Genomic DNA, 26,431 nt, shown 5'->3' on the forward strand with positions numbered 1-26,431 from the left:
ATCAGTCTTAGCCCCACAATCACAAACTCTGCTCTTGAAAAATGAAAGGAAAAAAAATAAATCAAGAAAACAGAAGTAGCATTTATATCATTAAACAATCTTCCCTCTTAGCTGCATGCTTGCACATTCTCCACACACAAGAAAATCTGTCCAACATAAACTATAAATCAATTAGACCAATACAACTATTCCATCTGTCATTTTGAATCTGTGTATAGCTGTTATTTTAGCAAAATACCTGAAACAATTATTGATTTTGTAACATAATGTAGAGAAATGCAGAGCAGTTATTTGTCCTCGCCATACTGAATTCAATACATATTTAAGAACAAATGAATAAAAGGAATACATTCATATTATTTATATTTAATTCTGGGCTCATTAAGCATTTCGTCTTTATTTCGGCTAATTACAAAAGACCTCAGTCAGCTGGGCACTGGATGCAGCAGCTGAAAATCTGATTTCAAGCTTCCAGTGCTGATTGTGAAAGAATGTTTAGTTGTTTTCCAAATCAAGACGATTTCTGGATGCTGATTTGATACAATTCAATGAACTAAAGAAGTAAGGACATGCAAAAAAAGATCAAATTTGTTCATGTTTTAGTGATATTAAGTTTTTTTTTCACGTTTAGATATTAATCATGAAATGCTTATACTGTTTTGATAGTAAAAACTCTAAAAACTGTGTGATTAAAAAAAAATTGTCATGGATGTGCGAAAGGGTATAAGCCAGTTTGACCTTTGAACTGCCAGGAGAATAAACATTTAGCTGAAGTGGTAATCCCTTTTAAACAATCGGCAAACTGGGAAAGTTTTGTGGCTTTTATTCGTTTCATTTGCTGCTATAGATTAAATCCTCAAAGTTATTCTTTAATTTTGGTTGTTTAAAAAACCTGAAATGTATAATAATCCTGGATCAGCAGAACTTCAGATGAACCTACTAAGAACAATCATCAATCTTTCAGCTTACCCCCGTCTTTCCTTTCTGCTTTTCTTCAGTCCCCTGCTGCCAACCTCGACAAGCAAGGTGAGCCTCACCACCACAGAGACGCCAGACCTGCTGTGAGCCGCCGCCGCCACAACTCCTCAGATGGTTTCTTCAACAATGGCTCCCTGCGTGCTCCAGCAGGTAAGTCACAGGCGAAGCTTTGCTCAAACTTTAGGCTGTTTCTAAGCGAGTTTAACTATTTGAATGAGGAAAAGACTGTTTAAAATATCAGTGTTTATGAGGAGAGCTTTCATTATGTGGCTGTTTAGAGGAGCTCTACTAGACGTGTTGAGTTTGAAAGCTTTCTTGGACAAAAAGAGTGAATCCAGCTCGCTTCTGTCAGTGAGCCCCAGGGCAGCTGTGGCTACAATGTAGCTTGCCACCATCAGTGTGTGAGTGTGTGCGTGAATGGGTGAATGAATGTAGTGTAAAGCGCTTTGGTAAAGTTTCCTGGCTTGAATAAGGGCGCTATAGAAGTACATGCCATTTACCATAATAAATCCAACCAATCAGTGAAAAGTGTTAACATTTCCTTATCTCTAACTTGGATCTCTGCTGCTTCCAGAAATAGTCCAAGTGCTTTTCAAACAGCCAACTGTTGTTTTGGTTGTAGTTTTTTTTTTTTTTGGCAACCTGTAAATATTAGCAACCCAACTTAGCCCTGCCCACATTCGGTCTGCTGGTTTTACCGCTGTGTGTGTTGTAGCTGCTTGAAAAGCTGGATACTGCGTTGTTTGCCAAAAGACTTCAGCTGAAGCCGTTTTTTTTTCTGTTAGCATAAGCTAACGCTAGCAATAGGATCCTGAAGATGGTGCAGGAGGCTCCACCACTTCCGGTCAAAGATTAACAGTTGAACCGTCTTGCATCCGTTTGCAGGCATTTTGACATCTATAAAGCAGGGGTGAGGACTCCAGTTTGGGACTCGTAATCGAGTCTCACTTAAATAACATATTTAGTGACTTCAAACTGCAAAAAATAGAGGATGCTGGTTCAACAATATCTAATTTTATCCGATACCTTAAACACGCCTAGAAAGGTTGATGTTAGCATTCATGCCACAGACAAGCTTAGCTCCATAGCATCTGACACATTGCTTTATTACATATGTGTCAGTGTGAGCTAAAATCTGCTTTGACTGTTTAAAATGAGAGGGCTTTAATGTAAGTTTGTGGCCATCCTCTACACCAGAAAGAAGCTTTGAAATTACGTAATTTTATGACATTTATATCTTATTAACTTTGTGGATCAATGCTAATTTTGTAATCTTTCAAAAAATATTAGAGAATTTGGTACTAATTTAAATGATTATCCACGTCTATTTGCTGTTTCTGTGACATCTTGCAACAACGTTTTAGTGCTTTTTCACATCTTTTTCTTAAATAGATAAACTTAAATTTAAAAAAATAAATAAAACTTAAATTATTAAACACATTAGGGTGGATCTTTTAATTTTTTATTGCATCGCTTTATCAACACTTAGGCGATCCAACATTCAGGACATCAGCTTGTATTTCGGGTATCTCTGTTTCTACAGATTAAATTGTTCACCCATTCTTTTTAAAGATGGCTCCAGGAAGTAGAAGTTTATTTATATGAAAGGTTTTCACAGAAAGGATGTCACATTTTGCCTCACCACAGAATGAACAGCACCATACATTACAGACTATAAATACACGGTGCAGTCAAAAAGGCATATCATAAAAACTGAAGTCTAAGTAACTGCTTCTTAAGGTAGATCAGAGACTTGACTTGGCTGCAAAGCAGGCAGCACAAGGTTTGAGTGCAACAGTTTGGAAGAATCAGGCCCTTCAAGTTCTGATGGTGAGGCAGTAAATCTTAGCCTGACTGGATGGAAGGAATCAGTTTTCAAGTCTTACTCCAGATTAGGGATGCACGATATTGGGATTTTGGTCGATATCCGATATGCCGATATTTTAAAACTCATGTAGCCGATAACCGATACCGATGTTAAAGCTGGACAAAAATAAGTAGTCATTGAAAATAGCAGTTTTGTTATCCATTTCTGACACTTTGAAAAATAATATACTCAAATATATTTTCATATGCTGATATCAAATAGATTTTTAAAAACGCGGTATCGATCTATTTTACTTTCAAAATCTCATGAAATTTCATCGTTCTGTTACAAACTCTCGTGATATTTAGCAAATTCTTGTGAGATTTTGTTAGTAAAATAGATCGATACCGCGTCAGTATATCAACATATAAAAATATGGCAAAATTTTGTGAATTTTCGGGGGATTTCGTAGCATAACGATGACATAACAATATTTCATTAGTAAAAGAGATTGATATGGTGTTTTTAAATGGCAATATTTCAGCATATGAAGATATTGTGATATTTTAATGTATCAATATTTTTTCCCTCGTCTTTAGAAGTTTTTAAGTCTGTAAAAAAGAAGTTTTTGAGGAAGAAGAAGAAGTAGTAGTATTTTTTATTTTTTTTTTAGGCTTTAGAAACTCAGAAGCTGATCAAATATCAGGTTAAATATCGGTGGGGTGGCCGATATCCGATATTCAGTTTTAAGGCCGATACAGGCCGATACCGATAGGGAGCCGATTATATCGTGCATCCCTACACCAGATTCTTAAATGAGTTCAGCTCTGAACTTTGACTATTTGACCATTTTATTACATAAAGTACTTTGATGGAAACCCTTCCGTGGCAGCTCTGGCTCTACGGTCGGCTTGTTGTCCTACTGGAGGATAAACATCCATTCTAAGGCTTGTAAGTATGGTCCAGTTTCTCAAAAATGCCACTAAAACAACCTGAGGCTGCATTGGTGTGAACAGACTAGGGTTGTCAAAAGTATCGAAACTCAAAAAAGTATCGATACTGAAACGTTGTATTCGGATACAATACTCGTTTTTTTAAAGTATCGATACAGTGCCACCACCAGTGGCACCTAAGCAGTCATTCATCTAAAGTGCAGAATAGAGGACAAAGCACTTTCTGACCACTGTTTGATTGAATAATTCTGTGCACTTTTCAGTTTCAGACTTTTTTTGTAAGAGGTGCAGCTGCTGAGAATTATTTTTGTTTCTTAACCGGTTTGGCTAGTGTTGTTGTTATGTGTGCAAAGCATAGCCAAGGAAGGAACACTAAATTTTAATTTTATAAGTTTTTTTTATCAAGCTTGCTTAATATTGTGCACAGCATACAACCTTTATTGTATTTATTTATTAATGAAAATATTTCTGTTGAATTTTGGAGTCTTTGTTTTTATCCTTGTATCGAAAATGGTATCGAGTATCGAATATTTTCCTTAGTATCGTGACAACCCTAGAACAGACGTTCCAGAAATGTATAATGAGGAGCATTTAGGCTCTTTTTCTATGAACATTTTTTTCAATGATTCCCATAATTATGTTTTCATCTGTCATAGATTTAGGAAGATAATGTCGTGTACAAGCTTTAGCTTTTACTTATCTATTTTTATTGATCATCCTATCAAAAGCACACATTTCTTACTCTGTGCAGGAAACCCTTTTTGACAAACGGCAGCTAACAGCTGCCCAGAATTTTTATGAAGAACCTCAGAGGAGGATCAAACCAGATCATCCCTTTATTCAGACACAGTGGGAGATCTGGCCTAGAAGAGAGCATGGCTAGCTGATTTAGCTAAGGTCAAGGAGTCCAAACTACAGGAGCTGGGGACTAAAATTAAACCGTAAATAATCCTGGAATAGACTTAATTAATTAATGTTTCTGTTCTACCAAATATTATTAATGTCTAAAAAAATTCAGTGTTTAAAATTCGGTGTTAAAAAAAGGCAGATTCCACTGAGACTGTTTTTCTTCCATATTGAAGCAACTTAAATGCATATCTCAGCTTGCTGTAATTTAATTTGTTTTTGATCCATTTCGTAGGCGATGGATGGCAGCAGCCCTCGCTGCTACTGAGGCATGACTCAGTGGACTCGGGGGTGGCCAAGGGGGGGCACGGCGGACTGGCAGGGGGCTCTTGTTGGAAGGAAACACCCGCCTGGCACGGAGCTCCCCGAGGAGCCCAGGACGGCCACCACCAGGGACGTCATCCCAAACGAGGAGGGGGCGACAGGGACAGGCAGGGGGGGCACAGGCAGCGCAACGGCAACTTCCATCCCCGCAAGGGGACTCCGTACCAGGACAAGTTTCCCAACGAGGAACGCAAAGACAGCAAGGACGACAAGCTGAATTTCGTAGAAGAGGACTTTGTGAGTTCCTGACGTCCGTTTCCTTGGTTTGATGCTAACTGTGTCCGCGCTAACATGGCTGCTTCCTTTGCAGCCCTCCCTCAACCCTGAAACAACTGGAAAGCCTGGCAGCCAGATGCGAGCAGTTGCTCCCCATGCTGGGGTGTGGGGTAGGAGACAAATCTACTCCTGATGCCGTCATTGTTCATCGTCTCCTCCTCATGTCGACACCTCCTCTTTAACCGTTCTGCTTCGTGTTCCAGAAAACCCTCCTGTTGGCAAACAGATGGTGTCCAAAATGCTGGTCATCAAGAAGGTTTCCAAGGAAGACGCTGGAACAGCTTTCTCTGCAGGGTTCGCCACTGCCGGCGCCTTGCCCACCAATGGCAGCAAAGCTCCGCTCACAGGTTCCAGCGTCTACAAGAACCTGGTCCCCAAGCCTGCTGTGGCCCACACCAAGGTAGGAGTGTCAGCGAGGGGACAGTTTTATCCACCCCTCCAGGTACAACGGGGTTCCTGCTGATAAATGGTCATTTTATGAAACCACCAGAGTTTGTTTTTTATGTTATTTTAATATTCCATGTGCTCATCAAACGTTGTTCTAAAGAATTTCCTTATCTTCAATTAATACAGCATAATTTATTGAGATTTAACAGGTTATAGGTTTATGGCCACCAGGGGCAGCAGAGCTTCATCATAATGCTACCTTCAGACCGCAAGAAGCAGCAGCTGCTGGAGTTGAAAAAATTGAACTTTTGCTGCTCAATGCGCCACATCAACCAATCAGAGAAGCTGATCTGGGAGCTGGCAGGGAGACAGACACATCGCTGCTGATACAGATCGCTATGATCACTCCTCTGAAACAGTTTAACCCCTTAGATTAACTTAAAATGTCGAAACTTAAGGGAAAAATATGTTTGATTTTATTATTCTGGGGCCTGAAGTTTGGATAACATACATGAAAGACGCCTTCCAGGCACCACGAACAGTAGCGGAAAAGAGGCGAACGGGCCAGAGGCTGCCGTTGAACTGGATTCCCAGTGACAGCGCACCGCCGCTGTACGGGGGTCTGAGCAGCTCCGACTACAAAATATTTGAAGGCAGGATCATAATCTTGATGAACTGACTGCACAGATTAAGTTTTCAAGTGGACTTTCTCACTTGAAAACATATTGAAACTACTTTTTACCCACTAATAACAGCAAATATAGCAAAGCTGCTCTCTGCCATTGAACACAGGAGCAGCAGAAGCATCAGAGACATCTGGACACACTTTACTGGACGTCTGACCTTAATGTGGACCAGCATCAACACTGTAGAATCAGAAGCCTGTTTGCTGCTTCCAGTGCTTGCGGCCTGAATGTAGCTTTGTTAATAAAAATAAGCCTAGCAACTTTCTAGATTTCATCAGCCATCGTTACAGGCAAAGAAAGGATAGGGTAGCTCTGCCCAACGCGAATCAGACCAAATTTTCCCACCGTGCAGCTAGAGCAGCAAAGATGCTTCCGCTGCTCATCAAAACTAAACTGGTGCAGCATAAAAAAATTAAGCAGCAAGGGTGCTTTTGCTGCTTCTGCTGCAACATTTTTCTCCTACTTGCCAGAGGTGTCGATGCTGTAGCTTTTTTTGGGTTCTGTTTTTGACGGAAGTACAGACACTTTAGTTTTACTCACTACATTTGAATACACATATTTTTTACTTTCTACTCCCTACTTTGTCAAAACTGGTTCATTTTTCACTTTTGTTTGATCCTAGATTTAAAGTTGTTTTTTTTTTTATATTTCAGTGTGAATTCTATTAATGCTGTGAAAACCAGAAATATAGAAGTATGCTCATGAAAGACTGCTGCCCAGTTCTATTTCTGTTAAACTATCTGAAATATTTACTCGAACAAAACTGTTTTACATTCTCTCTACCAGCAACCATTTTTACCAGAATCTTTGTTTTACACATGTATCTATACTTCTACTTATTTCTGTTGATACACAATACCTGTGCTTAGTTGGACTGATCAGAGGCCTTATTAAAACAGAGCCCAAATACTCCTTCTTTTTGAAAAATATAGTCTTATGATGAGAGCCCTTACAATTATAAGCCTTCAGTAATAAACTTTATAAAATATGTATGGTGTCATCTAAGGTTTATATAGCTTTGAAGTTTTTATTATTTAATTTTTTTGCCTTCTAATTGAGCTTTTATTTGTTTTTACTAATTGTTAGCTCGTTTGTTTTTTATGTTCCGATCATCATTTCAGGTTTTTTTGGGTTTTTTTTTAAATTAGTATCAGTTAAACTTTTTATTTGTAAAATGTCTTGCATACCGGGGGCAATTCTGGAATGTATATATCATATTTATATATATATAAAAAAGAAAATTAATAGTAGAAATAAACTCCTAGATAAGGTTGGACCACTGCACCAACACTGACAACCTGACCGCCATGCTGCCATCTGCTGGCATGATGCGGTACAGCAAAAAAAAAAAAGCAACCAGAAACTAGCCGTCATATGGATGCATTATTATAAAGACGCAAACAAAAACTAGGCATATTCTCTCATAAAATTAAGCTTTAATTAGATTTGTAAACTCTCTTATCACAGTTTTAGTTATTTTTTTTTTCTTTTAGGCTTAGTTTTTGTTTGTAATTCAGTAAACAAAAAGATCTCTATTCGATAATAACGTTGGTGACATCCTAAGCTGCCAGATTTAACATTTGTTTTAAGTTTATTTGTTTATTTTATTTTTTTGTACTGAACAGACTTGGACTGTTTCTGTAAATGAAGCTTGTCATCTTTTTCCCAGAGCACCCAGTGGAAATCCGGTGGTAGAGAGATCACAAAGTCTGGCCTTCACATGCCCGGCCGGGATTCAGTCTTCACCAGCCCAGTCTCTGCAGCCAAACCCAGCACCCCGGTCAGCGCTCCACAGCACAACACCCAGAAAGAGGTTAGAGCTGCACAAAAGATGGCTTCTTATCCAGTCTAAGAAAAAATAAAACCTTAAATACTGTAGATTGTTAGTTCTTTTTTGGACCCATTTATTATTATACATTTTAATTTTTATTTGCAAGAAAAACCTTTATTTATTTTGTGGTTTTGCGTGCAGCAACCTTCCAGCACGACTCCTCCCATAGACATCGCCCCCTCCAGGCTGAAGCTGATGCGCCGCGGTCCAGACCGAAAGAGCGAATTCCTGCGAACTCTGAAGGACGAGGGCACCGGGGAGCTGACGACGAGCAGCAGCCCGGGAACATCAGGAGAGGTAAGCGGCTGCCGAAAACCCAAATGAGATTAGGTTTATAGGGATGGGAGGGGGTTGCTGAAAAGTTTTTCGATGACATGTTAAGTGTTGGTTTGTTTTGTCTCAGGGTGACAGCAGCACCCCAGAGCCCAAAGCTTACAGTGAGGAGGTCTGCCATGAGAACGGCCTGTCCTACTCCCTCAGTGATTCAGATACAGAACACCTGTCCAGCTCCCTGGAGGCAGAGCACAGGTGAGAACGCTGCTAACTGCTGAGCCTGTCTTGCATGTTTTTGATACATGAACAACAATCTATGCTGAACATCACACAGGCTGCTGAAGGCGATGGGCTGGCAGGAGTACCCAGAGAATGATGACAACTTCCTGCCTCTGACAGAAGATGAGCTGAGAGAGTTTCAAACTAAAACAGAACAGGTGAGAAATCGACTATCACTGCGGCATCCTTGCTAACCCGTCCACCCTCCTCATTCATTTTGGGGGTTTTTGGGTTTTTTTTTTACCACCAGCTGAAGAAGAACGGCATGCAGAGGAACGGGGTTCTCCCGGGGACACGGCGCGTGACCCTCCACTTCACCCCCTGGAGGAGTGTGGCGGAGGCGCACGTGGAGGAGGGTTCAGAATCGGAAACCAGTAGCAGCAGCCAGAGCTCCGACGACGACGACTGCATCAGATCCTAACACGGCTTTACGGAACAAAAACCTACAACAAAACAGCCAACACCACATCCCAGCAAGCCACCCGCCCACACACCCCCCCCTTCTCCTGTCTCATCTCTCCTTTAGAGCACCGTTTTGAATTTCTCAAATTCTTTTTGTTTTTTCGTCATTCTTGCACAAGGGAAAAACCAATCATATCCCAGTGAAGGGGGAGATTCCTGCTCTGCCAGACGTCGTTTTCCCTGCGTTTCCTCCTTCACTGCAGTCCTTGACCTCTGACCCTTTCCTCACCCTCTTCCTTTTTTCTTCCTCGCTTTGTTGAACTGAAGTGTTCATCAAGAAAAAGAAGGGCAATGAATGCACACTTGATTCTGCTTTAAACAGACTAACTCATTTCATTGATGATGCTGATGACACATTAATATTGATATTAATAAAAATTGGTTCCTGACAAGCTGATATGTTTCACTATGAATCCGACTACTGTGGTGTTTCACCTCCAATCTCTTCTGTCTAGACCGGTTGGCCAGAAGGAAATATTGGGGAATATATGGAGTTCTTTAGAAAATGTTTTTTTTTTTTTTTTTTTTTTTCTACTTAAATCTATTTCTACAAGATGAAGTGTTCTAGTATCTGTTTGCTATAATTCTTGGATCCAAACAGCCAGAAATAATGTCTAAAATGTTACATGGGAGAAAAAACACACAAAAAATGCAATACTGCATAACATTTGATCCAAGTAATAGATTAATTTGGCAAAAAAAAAATAAAAGGATTTTTTTTTTCTTTTTGGGCATGCTTTGGTAGCGCAGTGTTTAGCGCGCACAACCCATAAACAGAGGCCTTAGTCCTCCATGTGGCCGACCCGGGTTAGAATTAGGCCTTGACCGCATGTCTCTCCCCCCTTATACCCCCTTTCCTGTCAGCCTGCTGTACAAAAAAGGAGCCACTAGTGCTGCAAAAAAGATTTCTCAGGTCAATCAGCAGCACTTGGCTGCTAAGTTTGGTCTGTCCTTTGGAAAAACTGGCAAAAGTAATTTAATGTGAGCCAGAGCGCCACTTTACAGAGGTCTGAAGTCAGATATGACATGTACCTGCTCAGCATGGGCGGTTCTACATGGGGCCAGCGGCCCATTAGACCCGGCCCCAGGTCTAAGATATAGCTGATATATTTTTATGTTTGCACCCGCAGTGTGAGCAGTTTTTGCCTTAAAGTAACATTTTGTGTTTGACAGGTTTATTTCAACAGTGATTTAATGAAAATGTTACCACATTCACTTGCTAGATCAGGGTCTCCAGAGCTGTTAGTGGCTTTTTGTCTCTTGATATAGTAAATAAACTTTAATCCTGTTTTTCCTTTTTTGCTCTGTGCCCCCATCAAAAGTTGTCATGAAATCTGGATCATGATCGGAAATAAAGCTTTCTCTGTCAGGTGAGGTTCAGAGTTTATCCACTTCTCTCCATATAGGAGTCAGCTGAGTTGGGTTTGATGCCTCTAAGACGCCGCCCTAAAGAGGAAGCCCAGGGTCTGACTCAGGACAGGCTGATGGAACTATGTCTCAGCTGACCTGGAAGCCCCTCTGTCTAGCACAGCTGGAGGTCATATCTGGGGGAGTTGGAGTCTGAGACCCCGCGATATGGTCCTGGTTAAAGCAGATAAGTATGAGCTTTAAGCAAAGCAAACAAATTGACAGATTTTTTTCAGTGGGATGTTATTTGTGGAAAATGGTCTGACATGAAATCATTTCCGACCTGATGAGACAATGAAAATAAAATTGCTCTTTAATGCCTTTTCTTTTGAAGTACTCAAGACAAAATATTCAATTAAAAGTTATTGCTGCAGTATTTAGTCTCTAAATTTTGAATCATTTTTAGGTCATGGCTTTAGGAGCTCCAAACAGCCACAGATTGCTCCAGAACCATTTTGATGCTATAAATATGCTTTGCTTTTTTTTGTAGCTTAACCAGTTTTGCGTTTTAACAATGATGCAGACATTTTGGTCTAAAATGGTTTAGATTGTCTTAAACAGATTGCATCCTATGCACCAACTAGTGGAGGTGCTTTACACCATTTCCTCATGCATCATGTAAACCAAGCCAGTAAACTAAGGCATATCTGACCCGTGTGCGATGTTCAGGATGATTCTGTGAAAAAAAGCAGTGATTTTACAGCCAGGTGTATTTAATAGGTCAGCAGGAAGTGAGGAATGTTTGACAGAATATTCTTGGAGGAAATTTTCTGGCACACTTACGTATTTTCAAGTACCACTCCCTAACTTAAGATATCCAGATAGGCTTTTTTTGGGGGAGTTTTTACAGCACTAGTGGCTCATTTTGACAGTAGACTGACAGGAAAGGGGGTATGAGAGAGGGGGACAGACATGCAATGAACCACAAGTCAGAATTGAATCCAGGTCAGCCGTCGAGGACTAAGGCCTCCGTAAATGGGTTGAGCGTGCTTATTGCCGGGCCAGCTGCAAACCCTTAAGAGGGTGTTAGGAGGTTAAAGGCTGTAAAAGCTTTTAGGAGATCAGAGGTTTATACTCATCCAGAAGAGACAAATCCTGGATCAGAGAGATATGCAGGAATGGCCTAGTCAAAGTTTAGACCTGAAATATAAATTCCCAATTAAAGGTTAGACAGCATCAAGGTATTTGAGCTACTGCAGCTGCAGATTATTGCCATTAAATGTAAATTTGCACATGCCTTTCAAGTTTTGCATTGGCAAAAGTCTAAGGTCTCTACAATTACACCCATTTAAGCCAAAATAACCAGACTCAGAATCTCTGGTCCCTTTATCTGCATTAGCATCTGCATTAGTATCTTCCATTGAAAACTGCTCAAGAACCTGACATTTAGACACCATTCAAAAACAAATGGAAGATCATCATAACTGGAATTATTGGCTTTCAGCTTCATAGATCAGTGGTCTAATCTCATTCCTTTGCATCTCCAGGTGAATAATCAGTGACACCATTTATCCAGCAATCTTTATTTATCTTTACACGTTACAAAAAGACAAGACGTATTTACAAACGGCACCAAACAGCTGTTCAGAGGAACAGGGAACAGTTTGGCTTCACAGACTAAAATGACTCTGGTGAGGAGGCTGCAGACACGGCCTTTATATGCAACCACAGCAGAATCCACCATCTTTGGAGGACGCGTCCCCTGGAATGAGGGAACTAGCTACTCTTGGAACTTGATCATCGATGGAGTAAACCTTGGAGAAATGCCCGAGTCGGAATCAGATCGCTCTACTTTGCCACCTCCATGGTTTCAGCGTTTTCTGCTGGGTCACCGTTAGCGCTGTGAACGCCGTTAGTGTGAGGCTGCTGAACGTCGCCCTCATCCTGCTTCACTCTCTTCACTTCAGTTTCCTTTACTGGACTCTCCTCTGGTTTCCTCTGCAGGGAAAAAAAAAAAAAAAACATGAATCATCTGAGCAGATCCAGTAATCTAAATTTCACTGCCAAATTTCATTAGTTGACTAGGCTTCCCAACAAAGCTGATTGGTGCATATTTTACACACACTGGTTTTTATATCAGAGGCATATATCGCCATCTAGTGGCCAAGTGCTTTTTTTCTTTTATTACTCAATATTGGCCTCAAACCTGAAAAATCCATATACTGTTATGTTCTAGTTTATCGTTTGAATGTTTAAAAAAAAGAAATTCCAGTTTAGAAGCACAGGGTTTGGAAGCAAACAGCTTTCTGCTGCAGGGTTGGAGATGAAAACCAGCTGCTATTTACAGAAAAACCCAAAAAGCTCACGAGATGCTTTGAATTATTTTCACATTCCTCTAAAAAGGATTTAGTAAATCCTGAAAACAAGATGTGCTGCACAACAGAGCAGTTATGGTTTGAAGCCTCCCCTCCACCACTTACCTTCTTCCTGACCAGGTGGGAGATGTCCGACACTGGGACTGTGGAGGCCTGTTTACTGGGACTGCCGGTGCTGTTAATCTGGTTGGAAAATTAGAAATTTACTTTGAGCATTTCAGATCATACAAAAATCAGATTCAAGTAGTGGTTAGACTAGTAAACAGTTAGCAATGATCCTGGATCGACTTGGGAGGAGAGAAGGAAAAATGCAGATATTCACAGAATAGATGCAGAAAGAAGACCTACATTGACTAAAAATGCCAAAACCTGCCAGGAGGAAAATTAAAATTTTCTACACTGCAAAAAAATCTAAATCTTGATAAGTCATTTTTTCTTAAAATAAGTGCATTTGTTCTTGAATTGAGGAGATAAGACATCTTGCCAATGGAACCAGACAATTTAGATTAAAAATAAGAAAACACAATTGCATTCTCTTATTTCAAGTGAATACAATTATCTTATCTTAAGAGTAAAAATACTGATTCCATTGGCAAACTCTCATTAACCTACTCAAAACAAGGGTAAATACACTTAATTTAAGAAATTTTTACTTATTTCTAGACTTTTTTTCCCAGTGTAGTACTTGAAAATCTTTAAAAAAAGTCTATATTCCCTTCCAGCTGCTATGAACAGCAGCAGGAAGACCTCAGACTGGCCTGGGGTCCCAGCATCACATCTCCAAAGAAAACTGAACATTTTAGTCTGATCATAACCCCGATCAAGTGGAAAAAAAAAACAAAGTTTAAAACTACTACTTCCTTTCCCCGAAGCAAATCAAATCAAACACTAGATTGGAAGGGACAGAACAAAGCGCATCAACCCCTTGAGCAACAGAGAATCCAGAGTGTCTAACCTCCGAATTGTCGAATTAGAGGCTTTGGAAACCTTTTAAATGCAGAAAAAGGTAAAAAAAAAACAAAAAAACACACCAGCAGTCCTGAGGAGATCCCTTTCCTTACCAGCAATCACAGGATGTGGTTTAACCATGACCCAATAGTCAGGAAAATTTACTTAAAAAGTACTAGAGTCTCAACTACATTCTGACAAAAATCTAAATTTGCTTTTGGAGCTGTAATTTGTTTTATCTGTAATATATTAAGCCTTTCCATGCAATGCTTTATGCATTTTCTGATTAAAACATGTCTGTTTACATCAGGGTGTTCCAAAAGCCATCCATCAGATACAAAATAGATTATATAAAGTATCGGAAGTCCTCCATGATCCAGGCAGCAGCCTTTCAGAGAAGCAGAATAAATACTCACTGCTGGAGCGGATGAGGAGTCATTGTTTACAGTGGAACCAGGCAGCGTGGTGGAAGCAGAGGAGCCGTCCTGCAGGGGGAGCAAAGGAAGAGCTCTGGTCATCTGGGCCAGAAATGTCCCACAACTACAACCAAACTGACAGATAACCTGCTACTCAAAAAAATAAATAAAACACTTCAAAAACTCTTTGAACAGATAAGATGGAACAAGCCGAGCTCATCGAGAAGAGCAGTATTTTAAAGGAACAGCATGTATTAACAGTAGGAGCTGTTCATACACTTTGATTTAGCTCAAGGCTAGCTTTAAAGGTACACTATGCAACCGGTGTTGATTTTCCAGTGAGGCTCCCTCCAGAGGGCGAAAGTAAAAGTGCACTGTCGTAAATATGCACAGCTGTTCTCCTGGTTTCTCCGTCAAGCCAGGCGCGGTTGTTTTGAGCTTAGCAGCGAATGACGCTGCGTTCACACTGGACGTAGCTGGCGCGACAGAAGCAGCGAGTTTACATGCAAAGTCAATGGTTGACGCGCGTCAAGGCGCCGCAAAAGGTCCCGCGGCGCGTTTTGAGCACCAGGCGCAGCACGTCTGAGCAGCTGAAGCAGCGCGTCGGGTGCGTTTAACGCAGGGAGAGAGACACAGCGCTGATGATCACTCCTCTTAAACAGTTTATTGATGCCTAAATTAACTTAAAATGCAGAAATCTGCCGGCAGAATATGCAGTTTGGATTATTTAGATGAAAAACACCTACCAGCTGCCGCGGTGAACCGCTGCTGATGAAGGGATCCATACTGTTGGCGCCCCGCTGGTATGTGGGGGTCTGAGCGGCTCCGACAGAAAAAATATTAAAGGCAGGATAATAATCTGAATGAACTGACTGCACTGATTACGTTTTCAGGTGTATTTTCTCACTTAAACACATTAAAACTACTTTATTCCCACTGATCATAGCAAATATAGCTGCAAGGCAGAGAAAGGATAGTGAAGCTCCGCCCAACGCGCCTCAGACACAGCCAGAGCAGCAAAGCTGCTTCAGCCACACGTCAGAACTAACTGGTACAAGCAGCAAAAAGGAAGCAGCAGACGCGATTTTGCTGCTTTTGCTGCGTGAACGTAGCATAACTGCACAAAGATCGCCACTGTGCTAGCAACGAGAATGCTTTTAACTGGGGGGTGTAGCAGTTCTCGCCGTAAAGCAAGACTGACTCTCGCGAGACTTCTGAGCCTGTGGGTGCGGGTCAGTGCTCCTGCAGTTGCAAGTGCAGTATTTCCCCCACAGACCACCAGGGCAGCCGAGAATACCTTTGTTCAACCTGAAATGACTCATTTAGTCATCCATAACGTTATGGAACACATTAATTAACAGAAAAATGTTGCATAGTGTCCCTTTAATATATAGTCCCATAGGATAGGGGCAGCAGATACAAGGACAAACAGCGCATGCAATAAGAAATACAGGCTATAGATGAAACATGCATGGAACAAAGACAACAACCATGAAAATGGACCATTTCAGCAGAAGCACAATGCAATACCTATAAATGACATAACATACAGTGAAGAGGACTGCATATTTAAGGGTGTTTTTGATACTGAGGTTAATACTGTTAATTGCTTTGTACCAGATTTAAAGTGTCTAACATTTCTTACTGATTACAAACTGGTTACCAGGTATCCATTGCTTAAGATGTTTCTTAAATTAAACAAAGGTGGCGCTGTCCTCGACTGCTATGAGCATTGCATTCCAACCTTTGCATCCCTAGACTAAGGCTACGTTCACACCACAGCCTGAATTGACCCAAATCTGATTCATTTGCGAATATGCGACCTGGATCTGATCTTTTCACGACAGTATGAACACAGATCTGACGTTTTCCAATGCGACCCAGGCCACTTGGTTATGTGCTCCTGAATCCGATACAAATCTTTTCAGATGCATCCGACCTGAACGTCATTAATACCCGACAAAGGTCACTCTTCTGCTTCTTGCTACGCAGAAGTGGCAAGAAAAACAACAATGGACGATGATGCAGGGAGTATTTATGTTTAACCATCTTGGAAAGATGGAGTTTTTAAGTTTGGGAAAGATCCCTAGATGTTCTCCAGCACTACCATCCATGTTTATTTCCATAAATACAGCCACTTGTGACATCATTGCGTCCTCTACTGTGCATGCAGGACACTTTGGTTGTATGAGTGCAGTTCACACAGGAGCAGAGGCGTAGCCAGAACATTTTTATAAGGGTGACCAGGCAATAACCAATGTACACTGAAGGGTGGCTGAAAGTAGAGGCACCAAAATGGTCAATCTACGCTGTTCCAACAGAAAAATTAATGAGCAAAACCTCCATATTTTCTATATAAAGAAAATATTTTCCAACAGCCTTTTGCTAACGAATCGACTAATATATTCAAACATCCATGCTTTCTAGATAGCAGGTATAGTGGATAAAATTCTTTCAGGTTTGAGTTTTGGGCAAATATCTTTTCCATTGTCATTACTTGCCTACTTTTATCAGTAATCATTCTGCATAAAATTGATGTTTACAAATACTAATATCTACATAAATTGATTAAAATTGTTATTATGGTTTCACTGAAGACTCCTGAATGACTTCTCTTTACCTCAAAAATCTAAATCTTTGCTTGAATTCTGTATTTATCATCTTGAATATTAATATATTTATGTGCATAATTAACCAGTGTTTTTTATGTTAATATATGAAAAATCAGCTCCATCCCAGCACAGGAGATCACATATAAAAACAGATTTCCTAAAAATAAAAAAAATTGAAATGGAGCGTGAAGGTCTGCAGTGCGAATGTAGCCTAAAAGAACATTCTGTGCAAAGGTGCATTTACTGATCCTCATCTGCACCTGCTGTCCAGCTCACCTGAGCAGCCTCAGCGCTGGTCTTCAGTCCCTCTGTGGTGTCCTCCACCTTCTCCTGGATCTCTGGGAGCAGAGCCTTCAGCTCCTCCAGCTCCTTCCTCTCCTCTGGCAGAGCTTCTGGACCCTCTGCTTTGTCGATCATCTCCTGCAGTTTCTCTAAAAAGGTGAAGAGCAGGGATGTTAAACGGGTTCCAGAAAGGGCCGTGTGGCAGCAGGTTCTCTTTCCAAGCAATAGCACACCAGACTGGTGTGCTATTGCTTGGTTGGAAAGAAAACCTGCAGCCAAGTGCCCCTTTCTGGAACCTGTTTAACACCCCTGGTGTAGCGAGTCTGACTAAAAACGAAGCTCTGCATGCAGCGAGCCGCCGCGGCGACAGCAGGCCTTACCTAGCCGACTCTTGATGACGGAGATGGAGTTATTGAGAGCCTCGATGGCCTCGGCGTGCTGAAGGTTCAGGCTGTAGGTCACCCCCAGCTGGTAGTGGGTCTCGGCGAGCAGCCGGCTGTCCGAGTCCAGGTGTTTCAGCTGGAGCTTCAGACACTCCTGGAAATCCTCCAGAGCCTGTGTGTAGTTCCCTGAGACGACAGCGAAATATGTTCCTCTCTGCGCCCCGTATCGGGTCGACCAAACGAAACATGGATGTAACAGACGGTGGTACCTGACTCAGCAGAAACCTCCCCCAGCTTCAGGTGGGTCTGCGCCGCCATCAGCTGATCCTCCTTCGTCTCCTTCCTAGATAAAAACTCCAGAGGTTAGCGTCCCACCTCGTAGACGCATAGGAAGCCTCCCTGCAGCAGCGCTACCTTTTGTAGATGACTTTAGCAACCTCCAGCATCTCCCAGGCCAGCTGCAGGTTCCCCACCTCATCCTCGCTGTCCTGAGGCAGAACCAGAACAGAACGGTTCGATTTCAGGGTTTCACCAGACGCCATCCACAGCGTCGGTTCGGGTTCAGTACCTTGTCAGCGGTCGCCTCGTCTTCAGCTTCCATTTCTTCGTCTTCCCCCTCTTCCTCCTCCGCCTCTTCTTCCTCATCTAAAATGGGAAAGTGCCAAAAAATTTAACACCAGGGTAAGAGCAAAATGATAGGCTATGGAAAACTCAGCTTACCTGCTTCTCCGTCTTTCTCCTCCTCCTCTGCAGCTGCTTTTTCTCCGTCTTTCTCCTCCTCCTCTGCAGCTGCTTTTTCTCCGTCTTTCTCTGCTGCTTCTTCACCCTTCTCCTCAGCTGCTGGTGCTTTATCTTTGTCTTCAGCAGGTGGCTCCTCTCCAGTCTCCGTCTCGTCTTTGTTTACTTCAGATTCTCCATTCTTCTGATCAGCTGTAGCCTCCGAGTCCTGCTCCTTATCCTCCTCTGCAGCCTTGCCCTCCTTCCCGTCCTCCTTCTCCGCCATGGCGTCGTACACCTGAACCCTCAGCTCGTCTCTGGTCTTCTCTAATGACGAGAAGGAGAGCAGAGTTACAGCCAGCAGCAGTAGAAGGCCCCGGGTGTCTCCCAGTCTGCTCACCATCAAGGTTCTCGGCGCTCTCGATGTTGGGGTCTTTGGGCTTCCCCTCTTCCTCGTCCTCCTCTGGCACTCCTTCCAAAGCGTTTCCCAGGACAGAGTTCTCCATCCTATAATCACATCCTTCCTATAAGACTTTTCTGGCTTAAAACACATTCAGGCTTCGGTTACTGTTGGCCTTTGAACCCACCGAGCCAAATCCAGCAGGGCTTTACCACACCAGTAGAACGCCTCCCCACATTCGTCCGCTGTGTCTCCGTACTTCTTAGCTCTGAAATGAATAAGTCCTTCATTAAGTTGAAGAATCAAGCAGGTTTTTAGAGTCAGCTCAGTGTTCCAGACTCATTTATACTGATGCATCCATCAGAGGCTACAGCTGGGCTAAACCAGGCGTGTCCAGTCAGTCCTCGAGAGCAGCTGTTCTGCAGGTTTTAGAGGTTTTCCTGCAGGACATCGGACATCAAGGACCAACTTTGGGTAACATGGGCTAAACAGAAACGGCTCTGCTGAAGTAATGATAGCAGACAGAAGCTGACCAGTTAGGTCTCCGTGCTGCGTTCAGGATCTTCTATAAGATTAGACTCGTCTGGGTCATCCTGAGCCATCTGTTTAGCTCATTACGAGCATTTAACTTTTAACTATGTGGTGAGGACTTTGATCTGGTTCATTTTTCTCATCATTCACCATTTTACATGGGATAGGGGGGCGGCTCATGTCAGCAACTACTCTGGCGGCAAAGAGTTAGACCTTTTTATATGCAACTCAAAAGATCTCAACACGTCACCAGGAACTTGACTGTTAATGGAAATCCTACATGCAGGTTGGTTAATAGCTTAAAATCTGGGGACATAAACAGCTTTCATTTTAGACAGAAGGAATATGCACCAGTCATAAACCAACCCAGGTTTACATTTCTATTGGGGAATAAGCAGCACTTAAAGCTGTCCTGATATAGTTTTCCTAATTAGTGATTAGCAAAAGCCAACCTGAAACTGGAGAAAATGATTCAGGCTTTGAACAGACTCTACAGTATTAGATAGTCCTTTAAATAAATACTGCAAATTTATCAATACTAATCCAAAACTCACTTAAGAGAAACTTTCATTAAAAAAATAATCATGACACGGCTCGACTTGAAATCTATTTTCAATTTTCCCAAACTCAAATTTCTGGATTTGAAATATTCTAACAGGTAGAACATTTGTTATTTATTCTGCTGCTATTGTGTGTAAAAAATGGCAAAATAAAATATTTCTGAGTCTATTATTCTAATTTAGTTGAATAAATTTGTTCCTTGGAAGACTTATAAATCTAAAAAGGAAGGTTACATTAAATTATACCTCTGATGACAGATGGATTACAAATCAAACTTGGATCTCGATATATACTTTAAGTATTTGGGCAATAAGACATATTGAAAATTGTTACTTTATTCCTAAAACAAATTTATGTGCAAATCAGGATTGACACCTAAACAAGGAGGAATCTTGGGTTTTAAAATGTAGTTAAATGAAGGAATTTGATAGATGTTTAAAAGAGGTTAGAAACCTGTTTAGTTTAATAAACCAACTTTAGTTTTTTAATTAACTCTCCGATACTGCCTAATCATGATGGATACAAACACAAAATAAAGAGACATTCATTTCCATTGAAGGCAGCTGCCACAGATCAATTATCGTAATGAATGGATAACATCCGGTCTGAGGCGCATTTAATCAGTATAATACAGCACACCTGGAAGAAACTGCCATCAACCAAACAATTGCATTACTGGAAAGTAAATATTTGTCGCCAAATAAAAACTGCTTTAAGAGCTCAAATGTGTATCTAATAATTAATGTTAGTTCCAACTCGCCAGCTTTAAGAACTATATAAAGTCTATTAATGTTGTTATTTAGTGCTGCGGTGAACTCACAGCATGCCGCAGGCCTCCTGCAGGGAGCTCACCGCCTCCACAACCTTCCCCATCACCAGGTACTTCTTTCCAGTTCCGACGAGCTTGTTGGCTTCCTCCATGTTTAACTTCACCGGACAGAGAGAGACCAAAGGAAGGAGTGAGCAGAGTTCAAAAACCTAAAGAACACAAAATGTTGTTTTAAATGGCAAATTATTACATAGATTAAATGTATGTATGCTCTGCTTTGGAGAGCACTTTATAAAACAATAAAAAGTAGCATAAAAGAATACCTGGTTTGAGAGGAGCAGAGGCAGTGAGAGGCTCAGGAGAAGTGAATCGGTCCGCGCGTGGAGTGCTCTGTTGTTTCAATTTAGCGCGAAAAAGCCCCCCTACTTCCGGTTCCCAGACAAACGCGGGAGAATTCTTAAAGGTACAGACACACTTGTTCCAGGAAAAAAAAAAAAAAAAAAAACATATTTATTTCCATTTTCCATTTCCGTTTTGGAAAATTCAACAAAAATCTAGTATTTATTTTTGGATTAGTACGGAAGACGAAAAGGGCCCCTGGAAAAATAAAAAAAGTTAACGGATTTTTAAATATTATTTCAGTTTAATGTGGGGGAAAAAAGTCAGAATTCTGGGCTTAAATTCAGAGTTCTGAGATTAAAGTCAGAATTCTGAGAGAAAAAAGTCAGAATTCTGAGAATAACGTCAGAATTCTGAGATTAAAGTCAGAATTCTGAGAAAAAAAGTCAGAATTCTGAGATTAAAGTCAGAATTCAAATTTTTTTTTCTCATATTATACCAAAAAAAATAAAAAATCTGTAAACTTTTTTGTTTTTTCACTGGTTCTAATCCTCTTCCATAGATAGATAAGAACACGAAAGTTAAAAGGATAGTTTAACTCTCTGCTATGACAAAAAGAGAAATCTTCTGAAGCTTTTTTCTTAATGTAGGAGCCTGAATTTATACTTTGTGATTTTCTTGGTATGCATTATGGTTAATGTTTTGTGTTTTGTTTATCCTGCTAAATGAACTTTTCTTAATATTATTGAATATTGGTAATTCATACTAATTTGGGGGAATTTGTATATTTAGCTATTGTGGTTATTTTGTTATTATTTTCATTACTTTTCTGGTTTAAGGATGCATACGTGTCACTTTTTAAGGATGATATATCATGGGAGTTTCGTTGTTGTGTATCTCACAGAGTGGAGCCAAATGGTTTTTTAACCTCTATCGCCCTTTATTTTTTGTATGTATGTTTGGCACCCCTTTATCCCATCTACTCACTAAAACATTTTTAAATGCAATAACGTCTCCGTGGATTTCTTGGAGGAATCTTCTGAATAACTTGTCTTTGGATATGTTCAGGGCGCAGCGAGTCAGGCCGGCTTCACTTATTTTTGAACCCTACACTTATTTTAGGTATTTTTATGAGCTTATTTTAAATGAGCCAAACTTTTTAATTGCTTGTTTTATTGCAGTTAATTTCCTTTGTTTTTATCAAAACACTTCTCTATTGTAAATGTGTTCTTGGATCTCAACGAGAACACCTGTATAAATAGTTCTATTTAAAAAAAAATAGTATTATAAAAGAGAACAAATGTGGAAACAAGTTTAAAAACAAGTCAGGGTAAAAAAAAAACTCAGAAGAGCTGCTGAACTGTTTTTAATCCATTTCTTCTTGTTCTTTATTAGCTAAAACATTTTAATCCCCATTTGATTTTGAAATTGTTTACCTGCTACCATTACCTGCTTAAACTGACATTGTTATTTTGTTCAGATATAACCAGATCCTTCATTTTATCCCCTTCTAAAAGCTGTAACAGATTTAGTTACTGAGATATTACTATAGTAATGAGGACTGAATTGAGTTGAAGACAAACACAGGTGTGGCTCAGTATATTTTTTTTATTTTTCTATGTGTTAGTAGATCTGCAGCTGACGGATCATTAGCAGGTGCCTGTTTATGTTTATGAACGGTTAGTTATAGTTGTATCCTGCTGTGACTGATGGCTCCCCTCTGAGTTTTTCCTGCTGACTCTAGTCTCTGCTTTGTCAGAACATGTCTCAGCCTGACACTCAGTCAACCAATCTGCCTTCATTTAGGACAAAGATCTACATCATTTGCACATTTTGAGTGACTGTGAGACCAGACCCTCCCTGTTTATGCCTTCCAGGGTTCCAGTAAAGAATTACTCATTTTTGAAGCTAATTTAGGATCTCCACTCAGCTTAACATGATTTTTTTTGGACTGCAATAGGAACCCAGAGTACAAAGAAAAAAAAAACCTCAACCTAGAAGATTTACATGCAATAGGTCTTTGTTGTTAAGTGAAAGGGGCATACTATGCTGAAAAAATATCCACAACATATTGAAAGTTTTATAAGGTCTCAGTCATTTTCCCGTCGCATTCACAGCATATCTTTTGAACCCCAAAGCCTCTTTAACTTAATTCTGTAACAGAGCCCTGGAGGACATGTTTAGTACAGCAAGAGACCCTTTTAGCAAAAAATATACCCTCTATGATTTTCCCAAAATGCCCAAATAGGTATAATGTTAAATATAGGACATCCTACTGCAGCCTTAATGACACATGTAGATATATGGATATGCAGTAATAAATTGTGAGAACTAAATTAGGTTGCATATAAATATTATGCATTACATCAGATGCACATGATAATATTGTTGTATTAGTAAAGTCAGCTTGAAGGAACTGCATGAAGTTGTGAGTGAAACTGAAGCCAGAAAGAGGCCACCCTTATTAAGCCTGAGGAAGAACAGACCAAAGTTTACCACAGCGACAGAATCATCGACTAATGGAGTTTTGTTCTCTGGACACACGAGTCTCTAAACTACCCATAAATAAATGACATAAACTAACCATAAATGATAGAAACCAAATAATTTATTTCAGAAAAAACATCCTAGCCAGTTTAGCATGGGTCCGTTGCTGCTCCTGAAAGCTTTGTTTGACTCAGTAGTGACAGGCTACTTTAGGAATGCTATCACAGATCCCTCCCCCCCTGCAGCTTTTAGGCATTAGAAGCATCACCGCTTCTCTCAATCAGCTGTTTATATCAATGTTTTTTTTCTCATTATTCTTCTTAATAGTTTGTTGCTGGTTGTTACATCCACATTTTGTACGTTGTTCAAACTATCCCACTAAGTTGCACATGTTATTAGATAGTATAGTTGGATCTATTCTAGTATAATGGATCTATTCTATAATACTTACCATGTTTCAGAGGGTTTTTGAGGAATTTAATTAAATGATAAAAAATATTAATCCCTAATATGTGGTTGAAAATTAAATTTCCTGTCTTCTGTTTACAAATATTGATTTTTGAATGCTGATTCTGCATATACTTACTTTATATAAGTATTCACTCAGGCCTCAGAGCTGCAAAGCTGCATGGCTGAGGGACAGGAGATGTTTTTTTTTATCCTATTATGGAGTGATTGTGGTAGAAAGTAATCGTTCTCATAACAAGCTAGACTCTTTCTCAGGGTTTATTCATAACATTTAATTATTTTCCTTAACTGTCTGTAATTGTTTTGATTAACTGTATGAAGACCTTCACAGCCTTTTTGCAGGGTTTTAAGTTATTGAGAGGATTTTTTTTGTCTAGTCAAGCTAGACAAACTGAACATCAAGAACATCAAGCTGCTATGATTTGCTGCTATGATTCATCTCTTTATAAAGATGAAATAAGATGCCAACTGGGTGAATTACCATCTATCTTCTTTATTGAACTGGATTCCATTGTTGAATTTTTTTCCTGTGACACCTAACAAGATTAAATGTTGTAACTTATAATAAAGGGTTTTCTTCATCCAGTTTTTGTAGCTGATGATGTCTGTAGACAGGAAGGCTCCCCTGTGGAGGCTCTGGAGAAGCCTCTGACTGAAGATGCTCTGTTCAGATAGTCTAATGATTAGGCAATGATTGAATTGGCTCAAACCATCTGTTAATTACAAACATAGAGCTGGACCCATCCATGTGACAATGACCTAAAACATGACAGCAAATCCATCAAGGACAGGAAGCCCAGATTTTGACGTCACACGGAGACCACAAAAACCTCTCCCAGAGGTGTTGGGAGCTGGAGAAATACACCTTTTCTCCAGCAGAGTCCGCCCTGGATCCTCCCTGCTGAGCTGCTCTGCACACCTGCAGCTGATGATCTCTTCTGGAGGACCTGGACTACTTAAGCTGCCTTCAGACCTTGCCTCGACGCCGCAGTGTCTTAATCAGTTGGTTAGCACTTAAGCCATAGATCCCTAGTGAACCAAGTCTCCTTTGAGTCCAACCTGGATTCTAACCCTTTTGTCTCTGCTTCCAGGTTTCCTGTTCTTTCTCCTGTGAAGCTCTGGAAGAGCTTAACCTGCCGAGCCAGCCCTCCGAGCCAAACCTGAAGACTCACTCTCTGGATTTCCTAGCAGCTCTGGATACCGAGCTGGAAACACAAGCCAAGGTCAAAACAGCCTTTAGAAGTAAGACGCTAAAACAGCTTAAGGACTCTGCCAACCCAAGCTTTCTCCGGACCCAACAGTTCCGCTCCCAAAGCCTCCTCTACGTTCATCAAGGTACAAACCTGAACACAATCAGTCAAGTCTCAACCAAGCCTTCGCTAACCAAACTGTCTTTCTCCCATGACGCCAGTGAACCGGTCCCAGCCCAGAACCATTGCATCATTCTTTATTATATGTGTGAATTTGCCAATAAACTCTGTTAAACTTTCCATCCGTGTCGTCAGTTTTCTGCATATTGGGCCTCCCTGATACCCATCATGACAGAACACTGCGGCCAAACACAAGGCCCAGCAGATGATCTCCTCCGCCGATTGCAAGAACAAGATGTCCAAATACAAGGACAAACTCAGACCCTCCGTGAGTTGTACCGTCTGGTTGATATGCATAATCATATGCTTCAAAACTACGCTAATTACGTGGGTAATGCTAATCCCGCTCCAGTAACCCAACCATTTCCAGGTCCAGTTCCTCCGCCGAGGTCACCGGCTGTGACGTCATCCGAGTTCCGCCCAAGTCTCCCAGAGAAGTTTTCTGGTAACGTAACTGATTGTAAGGGATTTTTATTTCAATGTCGTCTCATTTTTCAGAACTCTCCTGCCAGTTTTCCCACGGACCACAAGAAAATAACGTTTATCCTTTCCCAGTTAACAGGAAGAGCTCTGGCTTGGGCTCAAGCCAGATTTGCCTCAGATGAAAGCTTAAGCTGTCACTATTCAGATTTCGTTTCTGAATTTTCCCAGGTATTCAACCAAGACACTGACCAAACCCTTGATTCTCGAGCACTGCTTCATTTAAAACAGGGAAATTCTTCTGTGGCCGAATTTTCTATAAATTTCCGGGTTAAAGCAGCTGCTTCCGGATGGAACCAGGGTGCATTAAAGAGTGCTTATTTCGAGGCATTAAACGAAAATATTAAGGATGAGTTGGCTACCCGTGATGAACCGGCTACACTCGAAGAACTAATCCAATTAACTATAAAACTGGACAACCGGATTCGGGCCAGAAACAGCCGCAAACATAAGAGTTTGGCGTTATTTTCCTCTGCCCCCGCCTCTAATAACGTGACTGTTGTTTCTGCCCCCACAGAACAGTTATCAAGACCAAAGCCAAAGAGCCAGCCTCTCCCTTTGCCTGTTCAGGCTACTCATCCTGGAGAAACTGAGATGGAGCCGATGCAGGTTGGACACACAAGGTTGTCTCCTGAGGAAAGGCAAAGGAGATTTTTGGGCAGGCTTTGCATTTATTGTGGTGAGAGTGGACACTTCATTGCTTCCTGTCCAGAAAGATCAAAAGCCGGGGCCCGTCAGAGGTTTTGAGGAGTCTGACGGGCCATGAAGAAAATGAAAAACCTCC

At 40.9% G+C, this 26,431-nt stretch overlaps 2 protein-coding genes across 2 annotated transcripts in view; one reads left to right on the forward strand and one right to left on the reverse strand.

Annotated features, from left to right (window-relative positions):
* Positions 1-9,575, forward strand: part of gpbp1l1 (GC-rich promoter binding protein 1-like 1) — a 31,571-nt gene extending 21,996 nt beyond the window's left edge. Inside the window, exons 4-12 of the mRNA XM_038274260.1 lie at positions 999-1,128; positions 4,880-5,205; positions 5,279-5,354; positions 5,448-5,644; positions 7,987-8,130; positions 8,290-8,445; positions 8,552-8,676; positions 8,756-8,858; positions 8,951-9,575. Coding sequence (XP_038130188.1) covers positions 999-1,128; positions 4,880-5,205; positions 5,279-5,354; positions 5,448-5,644; positions 7,987-8,130; positions 8,290-8,445; positions 8,552-8,676; positions 8,756-8,858; positions 8,951-9,121 — 1,428 coding nt within the window. The 3' untranslated portion in view covers positions 9,122-9,575. The remainder of the gene's footprint in view (positions 1-998; positions 1,129-4,879; positions 5,206-5,278; positions 5,355-5,447; positions 5,645-7,986; positions 8,131-8,289; positions 8,446-8,551; positions 8,677-8,755; positions 8,859-8,950) is intronic.
* Positions 9,576-12,115: 2,540 nt separating this feature from the next.
* Positions 12,116-20,709, reverse strand: LOC119776057 (nuclear autoantigenic sperm protein-like). Its single transcript, XM_038274274.1, has 11 exons — positions 20,555-20,709; positions 18,830-18,910; positions 18,643-18,749; positions 18,296-18,569; positions 17,940-18,023; positions 17,795-17,868; positions 17,523-17,711; positions 17,137-17,291; positions 14,249-14,317; positions 12,990-13,067; positions 12,116-12,507 (listed from the first exon to the last, which is right to left on the reverse strand). Exons 1-11 carry the CDS (start codon positions 20,653-20,655, stop codon positions 12,358-12,360), a joined length of 1,362 nt encoding a protein of 453 aa, XP_038130202.1. The 5' UTR covers positions 20,656-20,709; the 3' UTR covers positions 12,116-12,357.
* Between the last annotated feature and the right edge of the window lie 5,722 nt (positions 20,710-26,431).

This window comes from Cyprinodon tularosa, unplaced genomic scaffold (genome assembly GCF_016077235.1).
Source record: "Cyprinodon tularosa strain WSP-4 unplaced genomic scaffold, ASM1607723v1 ctg901, whole genome shotgun sequence".
Classification (NCBI taxonomy): domain Eukaryota; kingdom Metazoa; phylum Chordata; class Actinopteri; order Cyprinodontiformes; family Cyprinodontidae; genus Cyprinodon; species Cyprinodon tularosa.

Bases quoted from the DNA above. Each gene is read 5' to 3' on its own strand.
- LOC119776057 (XM_038274274.1), bottom strand. From the start codon at position 20,655: ATGGAGGAAGCCAACAAGCTCGTCGGAACTGGAAAGAAGTACCTGGTG. The intron at 18,750-18,829 runs GTGGGTTCAAAG...ATGTGATTATAG, and splicing joins GCCCTGCTGGATTTGGCTCG to GATGGAGAACTCTGTCCTGG. The intron at 12,508-12,989 runs GTAAGTGGTGGA...TTTTCCCTGCAG, and splicing joins CCCACCTGGTCAGGAAGAAG to AGGAAACCAGAGGAGAGTCC.